Below are 13,355 nucleotides of genomic sequence, written 5' to 3'. Positions count from 1 at the left end.
CCGCCACTGCTAACGTGGTCTTCCAGATTGTCTTCACCGGCAAAAAGCTAGTTGACTATGACAGCAAGGTGCCTTTTGTGGATTGTAAGTTAAACAGAAAGAAAGGAGAATCACTAACAGAACAACGACACTGCACAACCCACATATAAAACGTCAGTGATTCTTCTTTTTTTCTGTTCTGTCGTCTGTCTTCTTCTTCTCTGTGTCACTCTTGTGCCTGATGAAGACCCCAGTGGTCGACACGTCGCCTGTAGTTGTTTCTGTGTAACTCTTGTGCCTGATGAAGACCCCAGTGGTCGACACGTCGCCTGTAGTTGTTTCTGTGTCATTCTTGTGCCTGATGAAGACCCCAGTGGTCGACACGTCGCCTGTAGTTGTTTCTGTGTCATTCTTGTGCCTGATGAAGACCCCAGTGGTCGACACGTCGCCTGTAGTTGTTTCTGTGTCATTCTTGTGCCTGATGAAGACCCCAGTGGTCAACACGTCGCCTGTAGTTGTTTCTGTGTCATTCTTGTGCCTGATGAAGACCCCAGTGGTCGACACGTCGCCTGTAGTTGTTTCTGTGTCATTCTTGTGCCTGATGAAGACCCCAGTGGTCGACACGTCGCCTGATGAAGACCCCAGTGGTCGACACGTCGCCTGTAGTTGTTTCTGTGTCATTCTTGTGCCTGATGAAGACCCCAGTGGTCGACACGTCGCCTGATGAAGACCCCAGTGGTCGACACGTCGCCTGATGAAGACCCCAGTGGTCGACACGTCGCCTGTAGTTGTTTCTGTGTCATTCTTGTGCCTGATGAAGACCCCAGTGGTCGACACGTCGCCTGTAGTTGTTTCTGTGTCATTCTTGTGCCTGATGAAGACCCCAGTGGTCGACACGTCGCCTGATGAAGACCCCAGTGGTCGACACGTCGCCTGATGAAGACCCCAGTGGTCGACACGTCGCCTGATGAAGACCCCAGTGGTCGACACGTCGCCTGATGAAGACCCCAGTGGTCGACACGTCGCCTGATGAAGACCCCAGTGGTCGACACGTCGCCTGTAGTTGTTTCATTTTTCGTCATTCCAACGTGAGTACAGTGCTTTTTGATATTTTTGATGAAGAAGTTTCCGCTATTCCAGCCTTGGTGAAGATAATGTCCGTGTTGATCTACGGGGTGGCGTTCTACCCGCTCTTTGCCTGCCTCGCCATGGCAACCGTGCTGGGGTACGCCGTGGGATCTCTCTACGTCTGGATGCTGACCGTTGTGGATATATATCAGCTCACCGAGTGTGATAAGACCACCGTAAGTTTTTTTTTTTTAATTGTTTTATTTTTTTTAATGGATGAAAGCCCCTTGTTTATTTCAATGCTTGTTATTCTCTCAGGTGCCAGAAGAATAACCCTCTATTACTTTATAATTTGCACATGTCGCATGCATTAGAGCGCTTCCCTCCTTTGTTTTTCAAGGCTGTAAGCCGTTTATTTTGCTGTGTTCTGTTCTTGTTGATGTTGGTTGTCTGAGTGCTGACGGCTGTGGAGATATTTCAGCTGAGAGAGTGTGTTACATAGAGAATACTACATGGCTTGCTGTGTCGTACCAGATTTACACCAGTTGTTTTTTTAAATATTGAACTGCGAGCGAAAGCGAGCTGTTCACTATTTGAAAAAGCAACGAGTGTAAATCTGGTACGACACAGCAAGCCATGTAGTATTCTGTTTATCCTACATACTGTACTTACGTGTATTTTACTAAAAATGTCCTCTAGTCGAGGCAGCTAACTTGACGACGCTTGTTTTGGAACCTCGATCTCTTCTAAAGCCTCGTGCAATCTATTACGTCAAAGTAAAGAAACGTCACTCTGAAAGTGTGGCGTGGCGTGTTAGTTCTAAAAATTCATCGAAGGTAATTAGCGAGCGCAATTTTATTTTCTATAATGACGTTTGTCTCGGTGACTTTGGCATCAAAAGCAGTGGAAAAACAGGTCCCTGCCAGACTTGCTTGACATGACCTCATTTACATGATATACACACGTGTGATTTGAACGATTATTATCTCACGAGTGTCTCTCACGTATGTAGGATAAATAGGATGAAAAGAAGAAGACGAAAAGAAGTTGGAGATACAGTTAAGATATATGGGGAAGAGAAGAGGATGTGAGGCAGTGTTAGGTGTATCCAACCTTAGGTGTTCAAACTCAAGACAGGGACAAAGTAGAAAGCGATGTACCGCGACCGACTCTCAGTGCCGACATACAACTTCCAAGCTTTATTGCTTAACGTCTACAACAGGCGAAGTATTGAAGCTTTGGCTCACCTAAACCCGACGACTGAATATGTAAGTGATCCACGTGTGAAAACCGAAACAGAACAGCGCGATGACAGCCAACATTTCTATCCCCGACTGACAAACAGTAACACTGCATGCGAACTGACTTGGGTCAACGATCAAACCAGCACGGCCCGAACTGAATTTGTTGCGCTGCCATTATTGTGCACAATTCTGGTAAAAATATAAACCCGGTATGCCGAATTGAGTATAACGAAAGCCGATGTCAAATATACACAGGGATATTTTAAAATGACTTTCAAAATGTAAAAGCAGATAGCAGACCTTTTTATAAGCAATATGAATGACTGAATATCCACATACAAGTCGAATGACGCCGTCCATTATGCTGACAAATGGGAACTAGCTTTGCGCATGAATTCATTGACATGAATTTCGACTGCGGAGGCTTTTGGCAAGCCGAAAACAGGCACGGGCAGGTTTTAGTGGAAAAAGTAAGTGTTTTTAATGAAAACGTCGGAGTAATGGGATAAATAGCTTACACACCTCGTCCTGAATATCTTGCATATTTTCCCGAGGGTCGATTTTCAGGTATTACCGAGCCTTTGGCGAGGTAATACCTGAAAATCGACCCGAGGGAAAATATGCAAGATAATCAGAACTCGGAGTGTGTAACCTATATTTATTCCCCCCTCTGCTTCTTTACCTCTGTAAACTTGTAGAGCTAGTTATTTTTCGATAATGACCCAGCAACCAAACAAATAACGAGCCAGCAACAGCCTGAATCCTCGATAGTGCAATGGGTTGAGAAGCTGTTCTGTTTTGGTACTACTTTTGCGACTGAAAAGTTCCGAACGCTCTATACGTACGAAGTATAGATCTCTGGAGCAAACAATACAAACATACCGCATTTAAATTAACAACTACAGGCCTGAACACATGAATCTCCATATAAAATCCATGAGTGTTGTTGTTTTCTGAATCTAGATCTGCCGTGCACAAACCGTTCATCACAAGCAAATTCCCAAGGCAAGTAACTCATACTCTAGCCGACAAGAGTAGTTCCCCTTCTTTTAACGCAGTTTCTTCGACAACACTGACTGCAATCCGACGGTCAGTTTTCAACAATATTTCATTTTATAAACAGATCACACGCAACCAAATGCACACATCTCATCAATTTAAACAACATAAAGCGGTTTCATACACTATTTTCCCCAGAAAACTGAACTTCATACAGTAATTAACGTTGGAACACGGGTGCAAAAGTTCGTCTGCTAGTCCCATTTGACGAAAGAACATTTACTAAGCGATACTAAAACATAAACAGAACACACAATATCTGCCTTTACCGCCACAGCAGAATAACAGCATATCTGTGTACTTGATTTTAGTCCAAAACAGGGAAACTGAAAAGAAGTGTTAACAAAATGGAATGATTTGCACGGAACTATACAACCGCGCATTAATCGATCGCCTGCGCAGGTTGACTGGTTGAGTGATTCGGATTCGATCAAACTTTCGCACAAAAACTCCTGGTTTTTTGGAATAACTGAAGAAAGGAGGAATAAAGAGGTTACACACCTCGTCTCAGTGATTATTAAAAATAATGGTCTCAGTTCGCGGTCATGAAAAAGCTCGCTGAAGCTCGCATTTTTCATGATCCGCTAACTTCGACCATTATTTTTAATAATCACTGAGACTCGGCATGTAACCTCTACATATTGCGCTACATGTGCACGCTAGAATAACAGAGACAAAGAGGGAAGGCCGTGGGATATGAACACAAACAAATGACTTCAAAGTCATTTCATTTACCCTGATATTTTAAATCACAGAATGTGATATTACTTCATTAAGTTTCTTTTTCTGTTGGTGGTGTCTGGATGCTATTTCAGCTGATAGAATGTGATACGACAACTGTAAGTTTATGTTCCTGTGTTCGTTTTGTCTTGTTTGTGGTGATGTCTGTCTGTCTGTCTGTCTGTCTGTCTGTCTGTCTCTGTCTCTGTCTCTCTCTTTCTCTCTCTCTCTCTTTCTCTCTCTCTCTCTTCTCTCTCTCTCTCTCTCACTCTCTCTCTTTGGGTGTGTCTCTCTTTCCCTCTCTAATAGTTTTTCACTTACTATAGACGTACAATATACTACCCAATATTGACGGACTGTGTGATGATATCTTCTGCTATGGTCTGTTGAGACAGTGATATCAAAATCGAGACCGGCGGTCGAGATTTGATATCACTGTCGAAACAGACCAATAGTATGAGTTATTTCTAATATGCTGACTGTTAGCAAATGATAACAGGCATGTCGAGAAAAAAGATATCAAGCATGAGCCTTTTAGGCGAATGCTGATATCGTTTGTGAGACATGACTGTTATCATTTGCTAACAGTCCGCATATTAGAAATAACGGTTTTATTACCGTTTAATTCGACCAAAACAAATTTCGAAGCGACCCCGCGAATTAGACAGAACAGCCGCAATGGGAACTTGAGCGCTCCTACCTGATTATGCCTGTCAGTCAAAGAATTCTCGTGACCTGGGTCAGCCAATCAGAGTAATACTCCTGACGTGATGAATATTCACAGATCAAATGCGTTTGACACACAACAATCTCACAAGATAAACCATGTTCAACATGCGTTTCGGTTGCTTCGCTTTTTCTTGTTGAACAGAGTGACAGATTTAGAACCGACTTAAGACGGATGGGAAATGACGTAAAGATACATTTGACGTAACGCGAGTGACCCAATTTCACTTGATTTTCCGAACTTTGATAATTTAGATTTCAAGTGAGCGAGTCGGCATTGCACACTCAGAGGATGGGCGGTGCCTCGCTGTTCCGTAAAGCACCCACCGACAAAACTCGCTTTTCGGTATTTTTTTTTTTAGATAAAGAGAGTATTATCTGACAGCATTTGAAGTGTCATTCTTTAGAATAAATCACACTGATATTGCTGATTTAAATTTTTACTTTGTCTTGTTCATTTTCAGCTTGATAAACAAAAAGCCTGAACGTTATAACATTTAGAGGGTCACCTAGAATCCGTCCTGATTGGTCAAAAAGCCATATGTGGCACTGAATTGGTAATAACAGAAAATATCATCACACAGTCCGTCAATTTTAGATATATTGCTATTTCTCTGGACATTTTGTATTCAGTGCAAACAAATTACAACAATGTCTGTCTCATTTTTGGCTGTTCCATATCCCTCCCTCTGATTATTATTTATTTTTGTTCACTCTTTTCTTGTACTTTCCAGTATTTCCCAATGTCTTTTCTTTCAAAAAGTAATTAGTCACTTGCTCAACTAACCGATTCTGAGATAGTTACATTTTAATATATAAGCCTATTTTGTTTGTTTGTAAATTTAGATGTCTGTTTTTGAAGTGGGGAAGCAATAAAGAGGTCGTCGATATCAAAACTGATATCGACGGAAATGTTGTCGATATCACGTTTACAATGAGCTCAGGTTTGCCCAATTGACCAATGGAAATCTACGTAACATGTCAAATAGCAATATAGCTGAATGTTACTTTCTCAACATCGATACAAAGACTGTTGGCGAGAGAAACCAAAGACCAAGACGAAGACAGCACGACTACTTCAAATGTCACAGCAGCACACCACAAATGTAAAAGAACAACAGGAAAAAGTGGCATGATTAAACAAAGAAACACAATACGAGATGTATTTACTTAAAACAGGCTCTTACTGTGTGTCTTTGTTTAATATTGCCACTTTTTCCTGTTGCGCAGTGTGCAATCGTCTCTCAAATCAACCATCTCCCGAACAAGAACAAGAATGTATTTCACCATATAGCATTGTCGCGTTTCAATATATCACAAAAGGTGATTATGAACGGTTAGTTACTACTAACTAACTAACCACACCACGATCCACTCTCGCAGTCATACAACAAAGATAGAATCAACAAAAGTATAAGTTTCAGACGCCTGTTTATATACTAACTCGCCACCTCCCTCGAGACTTCACTCCAAAAGATGTTTTACGTTCAAAACGTAAAATACAGGTCACTGACAAAAATGCCAGTTAAAGTTTAGAAAATGATAATAACTTTCTTTCTTTCTTTATTTGGTGTTTAACGTCGTTTTCAACCATTCAAGGTTATATCGCGACGGGGGAAGGGGGAGATGGGATAGGGGAAAGGGGGGAGATGGGATAGAGCCACTTGTTAATTGTTTCTTGTAAACAAAAGCACTAATCAAAAAATTGCTCCAGGGGCTTGCAACGTAGTACAATATATGACCTTACTGGGAGAATGCAAGTTTCCAGTACAAAGGACGTAACATTTCTTACATACTGCTTGACTAAAATCTTTACAAACATTGACTATATTCTATACAAGAAACACTTAACAAGGGTAAAAGGAGAAACAGAACCTGTTAGTCGCCTCTTACGACATGCTGGTTAGCATCGGGTAAATTCTTTCTCGTCCCAACCAATATGGGACTCCCCCTAACCCGCGGGGGGTAATGATAATAACACGCTGATCCCGTGTATAGATAAGAAAGATACTGTTCTGTCAAAAGCGCTAGTTTAAGCAGGTGTCACACCCTCACGTTGTTACCACTCCATAATGCAATCACAAATAATAAAGGATGACTTGGTGGAAAAGGGCGCAATAGCACGGTGCACTTAGCTTTCTGCTACGAGTGGACATCCCGTAAATAGTTCTTCCCCACTACTGCTTCGTCGATTGGAGTGCCGGTTGGCGTGGAACGAAGCAGGGAATCGTGGGGAAGTCAGGCGCCTCACTCCACTGCTGGAAATAAAGGGTGGTCCTGTAGGTGACGTCACTGCCTGCCGGAAGACCCCTGCAGACGGTGACGGCCTCTCCGGTTATCCCAGCAGCAGTAGCAGAAAAAACAGCAAGACAGCAACAGCGATGACCCGGTTACAGCATACCCGCAAAGACCCGTAGTCGGCAGATAAGTAGATAGGTCAGTCACGTAGCGTAGAAAGGCTGCAACAAAAAGCATCGGTGCACTAAACATTCCACGCAACCCTTCACCCTCCACCTTCAAACATGTCACCTTTACATATTTCATAGAGCACGTGGGCCTGCACAAACGAACTTTTAAAACAACAAATCAGCCATTTTCCTTCCTTCTCTCCATATCTGCAAAAGCCATGTACAGATTATTATTTTAGCGTCACAAAGAGCAAATTATGCGCTAACCTGGAAAGAACAACAGAGAGTATTTCATTCCACAAACACAGACTCGTCAACAGCGTTAAATAATGATTTATTACCTCAACAGCCTAATGTAAGTAGCTCTCCTTTAAGCGAATCCGCTCCCTTCTGAATGGCTTCCGTCCGTCGACGAAAATACCGCCATCCCCTTCTTGCTGAATTACTTTATGCGTGGGAAAAATCCCCCGCTCAGTCAAGAATGCCGTTTACACTTAGCTGCAAGAAACAACACAATCAACAAACTAACCAACAACCTCATACACACAGATATTCTACTTCATGGAAACCCCTCCTTGCAAACAAAAATTAACAAAAAAATCTTTTTAACAGTGCAGGAATTTATTGGATAGTCCGGCCGTTTCGAACAGATAAACATGTAAAGTGAAAGCAAAATCGACACGTCTACTCGTCTCTCTCTCTCTCTCTCTCTCTCTCTCTCTCTCTCTCTCTCTCTCTCTCTCTCTCTCTCTCTCTCTCTCTCTTTCTCTCTCTCTCTCTCTCACTCTCCCCCTCTCTCCCCCTCCCTCCCTCCCTCTCTCCCTCCCTATCTCTTACTCGCAAACACCATAAATATTATATATGACAATATGTATTCCCAAACGGATTTTTGTTTTGATGTACAATTTTCATTCAATTTTCTTTTCATGTTTGCAAGCTTTTCATTTAAACTGTACAATAGCCGCCATTTATATTATATGTAATTTTCTAGAAATAGTGAACACCACTATAAGCATTATGCTTGTTGTTGTTTACTCAATATGCGTTTTTTGTAAATAATGCACAAACGTTAAATAAAACAGTTTAAACCAAGAATCAAAACCTGTCAACCTTGTTGACCAGCACAGGTATAACAGCGAAAAGTTCTCTCTCCTTTGTAGTTCCGTGAAGCCCTACTGTACCATGCAGAACGGCACTCTGACTTAAAAATAATATGTCACCAAGTGTAGAAGACCATCTAACTTTAGGATGGAGAAAAAACTATCCTTCGCTGTCGCTGCCCTGTGTTCGAGTGTCCTCTCATGTCTTCCCCAAACAACCTTGAAAACATCACGTGACTCCACGTGTCCTGTATCCAGTTCAGCCACAGTCGATTTCGCCAAGCAAGCAAAATCACGCACGTGGAACCCCTGTATCAAAATATCACCCCTCGCATGCCAGCCAGGCGTGCAAGTAAACGTATTTCCCGTGCTGAGCTCGGTCAGCGGAAAATAGCCCGTACAAACACAGGCGCTTTTCGTCGCAATTTGAGAAAGGCACCCCACAGAGTGTTTCTTTCTCGATCCATGTCACTAAATCGTGACAAGCATAACAGCCAATTGGTGTTTGTCCTGGTATAGAAACGCTCTTACATCCATACACTCCTTGCATAAAGTCAAAAGACTAACAGTAACCACAACAACAACAACAACAACAACAACAACAACAACAACAACAACAACAACAACAACAGTTGCCTCAACAAGTCAGAGTCATCACCGACGTACAGACAACAAAAATAAATCACCATCGTGTTTAAAAAAAAAAAAAGTCGCGTAAGGCGAAATTACTACATTTAGTCAAGCTGTGGAACTCACAGAATAAAACGGAACGCACTGCATTTTTTCACAATGACCGTAGTCCGCCGCTTGTGCAAAACGGAGTGAAAGTGACGAGCCTGTTTAGCGCAGTAGCGGTTTCGCTGTGCTGCATAGCACGCTTTTCTGTACCTCTCTTCGTTTTAACTTTCTGAGCGTGTTTTTAATCCAAACATATCATATCTATATGTTTTTGGAATCAGGAACCGACAAGGAATAAGATGAAATTGTTTTTAAATCGATTTCGGAAATTTAATTTTGATTATAATTTTTATATTTTTAATTTTCAGAGCTTGTTTTTAATCCAAATATAACATATTTATATGTTTTTGGAATCAGGAAATGATGTAGAATAAGATGAACGTAAATTTGGATTGTTTTATATACAAAATAAGTATTACAATTTTCAGATTTTTAATGACCAAAGTCATAGATTAATTTTTAAGCCACCAAGCTGAAATGCAATACCGAAGTCCGGCCTTCGTTGAAGATTGCTTTACAAAAATTTCAATCAATTTGATTGAAAAATGAGGGTGTGACAGTGCCGCCTCAACTTTTACAAAAAGCCGGATATGACGTCATCAAAGACATTTATCGAAAAAATGAAAAAAAACGTCTGGGGATATCATACCCAGGAACTCTCATGTAAAATTTCATAAAGATCGGTCCAGTAGTTTACTCTGAATCGCTATACACACACAGACACACACACACACACACACACACACACACACACACACACACACACACACACACACACACACACACACACACACACACATACACCACGACCCTCGTCTCGATTCCCCCCTCTATGTTAAAAAAAACTTGACTAAATGTAAAAATGTAGTCAAAACTTGACTAAATGTAAAAAGAAGGTTATTGTACATGTATGAATAAGTGAATTTATATTTCATTTCATGTCTGGTAGGAAGAGCGAGTGATTCTGGTGTTCAGCAGCCTGCCCCAAGTTCTGTGCCAGCTGTACCTCAGCGTGTCCATACCAGCACGGATTCCACGTGCGATACGAGAAGGTCGTCTCTATGTTGCACAGACCAAGAAACCCGATAGCTCAGTGGATGACGTCTGCAGAGCTTACATTGGGCGTCACGTGACCAAGCTTCTGAAAAAGTCTGAGACGGAATCGTGAGTTGGAGTCAAGTGTGTGTTTCTTCCCGCCCAGTTTTGTCTGATGCTTTTGAAACCGTGCTGTCACCCTCTTTCGCTCTGTCTCTGTCTCTCTCCCTCTGTCTCTGTATGTGTGTGTCTGTCTATCTCTGTCTCTCTCTCTCTCTTAAACACCTACAGGCTCACACAGATGCACACACAAATATAGATTCAAGCACACATACGCACACATACGCACGCACCCGCACACACACACCCACATACACACGTACACACACACTCACACACACACACACACACACACACACACACACACACACACACACACACACACACACACACACACGTTGAATGGGAGACAGACAGACAGACATACAGACACGGAGAGGCTGATCGACTTTATCAGCCAAGGTTACGGCACTTTCACGCTTTGGACCACAGAGTCCGGATGATGTGGGTCGTGTACGACCGGACCCATACTTTCCAAAGAAGGATTCAATGTAAAAAGTATGGGTCGTACACGACCCACGCCATCCGAATAAGGATAAACTTTTTACTGCTTGTTTGCAGAGTATGGGTCGTACACGACCCATGCAATCCGAATAGGGATAAACACCGTAAAATGCCTTCTTTAATTCTATATGGGTCGTCCACGACCCACACAATCCGGACTGTGTTTTGTATCTACTTCTCCTCGCCCCTTCATTCTTCCCCCAAATGTTCTAATATAGTTTGCGTTGTGTCATGCGTTGCATTTGACATGTCTTTTCTGAAGGGAAACTTAGTTTACCGGTTGGGTCGATTCCTGTTTGTTTTAGTATTTAATTTCAATTTCAGAAACATGGCTTCTTCGCATAGCATGCTGCAGACTGTACGATCGCTGTTCGTGAGAACTACACATAGATGGCGCTACCGTTGGAGGCATGGTAAGCTTCTTCTTCTTCGTTTATGGGCTGAAACTCCCACGTTCACTCATGTTTTTGCATGAGTGGGTTTTTACGTGGATGACCGTATTTCCCCACCAGCCAGGCAGCCATACGCCGAAGCATTTGGGGGAAGCATGCCGGGTATTTTCGTGTTTCTATAACCCACCGAACTCTGCCATGGATTACAGGATCTTTTCCGTGCGCACTTGGTCTTGTGCTTGCGTGTACACACGAAGGCACTAGCAGGTCAGCACATAAGTTGACCTGGGAGATCGGAAAAATCTCCACCCTTAACCCACCAGGCGGCCGCGGCCGGGATTCGAACTCACGACCTTCCGATTAAGAGGCCGACGTCTTACCACCCCGCCACTGCGCCCGTCGATGCATGGTAAGCGATTAAGGGCAGAATATACCTGCGCAGTTTCAGCGGCACAGACGACGCACTGCATATTATTTATGCTGCGATAGGGATTATGACGATTACTTGGCCTATCAGTTTCCTTTCACGCAACGTGTAGCGGGCTGGGATAATCTACAGTGCGTCGTCTGTCCTGCTGAAGTTACATAGCTGATCGCCTTGCATTACTACTACTCTGCCTCGTGAAAGCAGGTCGCCTCACTGTCCCAGATCCGGTCAGACTTTTACATGGGATAAGATCATCCCTCCACAGGCCACAAAGGAACATTATGATTGCTCTCTGTGATCAGTGGTATTTTTTAAAAGAATTAATTTGGTAAAAGACACTGGTGCTTTTATCGGAAATTAATTCATGAAAGAAATTTTATCCTACAAATTGAGAGAGATACTCGTGAGATAATAATCGTTCAAATCACACGTGTGTATATCATGTAAATGAGGTCATGTCAAGCAAGTCTGGCAGGGACCTGTTTTTTCACTGCTTATTATGCCAAAGTCACCGAGACAAACGTCATTATAGAAAAACAAGTCGCGTAAGGCGAAATTACTACATTTAGTCAAGCTGTGGAACTCACAGAATGAGACTGAACGCACTGCATTTTTTCACAATGACCGTAGTCCGCCGCTAGTGCAAAAGGCAGTGAAAGTGACGCGCCTGTTTAGCGCGGTAGCGGTTTCGCTGTGCTGCATAGCACGCTTTTCTGTACCTCTCTTCGTTTTAACTTTCTGAGCGTGTTTTTAATCCAAACATATCATATCTATATGTTTTTGGAATCAGGAACCAACAAGGAATAAGATGAAATTGTTTTTAAATCGATTTCGGAAATTTAATTTTGATCATAGTTTTTATGTTTTTAATTTTCAGACCTTGTTTTTAATCCGAATATAACATATTTATATGTTTTTGGAATCAGAAAATGATGAAAAATAAAATAAAAATAATTTTGGATCGTTTTATAAAAAAATAATTTTCATTACAGTTTTCAGATTTTTAATGACCAAAGTCATTATTTAATTTTTAAGCCTACATGCTGAAATGCAATACCGAAGTCCGGCCTTCCTCGAAGATCGCTTGGCCAAAATTTCAATCAATTTGATTGAAAAATGAAGGTGTGACAGTGCCGCCTCAACTTTTACAAAAAGCCGGATATGACGTCATAAAAGACATTTATCGAAAAAATGAAAAAAAATCTGAGGATATCATACCCAGGAACTCTCATGTCAAATTTCATAAAGATCGGTCCAGTAGTTTACTCTGAATCGCTCTACACACACACACGCACAGACACACACACACACACACACACACACACACACACACACACACACACACACACACACACACACACACACACACCACGACCCTCGTCTCGATTCCCCCTCTATGTTAAAACATTTAGTCAAAACTTGACTAAATGTAAAAAATTGCGCTCGCTAATTACCCACGATGAATTTTTAGAACTAACACGTCACGCCACACTTTCAGAGTGACGTTTCTTTACTTTGACGTAATAGATTGCATTAGAAGAGATCGAGGTTCCATAACAAGCGTCTTCAATTTAGCTGCCTCGACTGCAGGACATTTTAAGTAAAATACACGTAAGTACAGTATATAGGATAAACAGAATACTACATGGCTTGCTGTATCGTACCAGATTTACACTCGTTGCTTTTTCAAATAGTGAACAGCTCGCTTTCGCTCGCAGTTCAATATTTAAACAAGTCGCGTTTGGCGAAAATACAACATTTTGTCAAGTAGCTGTCGAACTCACAGAATGAAACTGAACGCAATGCAACGCAGCAAGACCGTATACTCGTAGCAT

At 42.0% G+C, this 13,355-nt stretch overlaps 1 protein-coding gene across 1 annotated transcript in view; it reads left to right on the top strand.

The window, feature by feature from the left end:
• LOC138945905 (receptor for retinol uptake stra6-like) overlaps nucleotides 1–13,355 on the top strand; it is a 68,190-nt gene that overhangs the window by 10,955 nt on the left and 43,880 nt on the right. The window contains exons 5-8 of the mRNA XM_070317425.1: nucleotides 1–84; nucleotides 1,120–1,283; nucleotides 9,992–10,206; nucleotides 11,026–11,114. The exon at nucleotides 1–84 is cut by the window's left edge and continues 53 nt beyond it. Of these exons, the coding sequence (XP_070173526.1) occupies nucleotides 1–84; nucleotides 1,120–1,283; nucleotides 9,992–10,206; nucleotides 11,026–11,114 (552 nt within the window). The remainder of the gene's footprint in view (nucleotides 85–1,119; nucleotides 1,284–9,991; nucleotides 10,207–11,025; nucleotides 11,115–13,355) is intronic.

Source organism: Littorina saxatilis, linkage group LG13 (genome assembly GCF_037325665.1).
Source record: "Littorina saxatilis isolate snail1 linkage group LG13, US_GU_Lsax_2.0, whole genome shotgun sequence".
Classification (NCBI taxonomy): domain Eukaryota; kingdom Metazoa; phylum Mollusca; class Gastropoda; order Littorinimorpha; family Littorinidae; genus Littorina; species Littorina saxatilis.
This window is presented reverse-complemented; position numbering and strand designations above follow the sequence as displayed.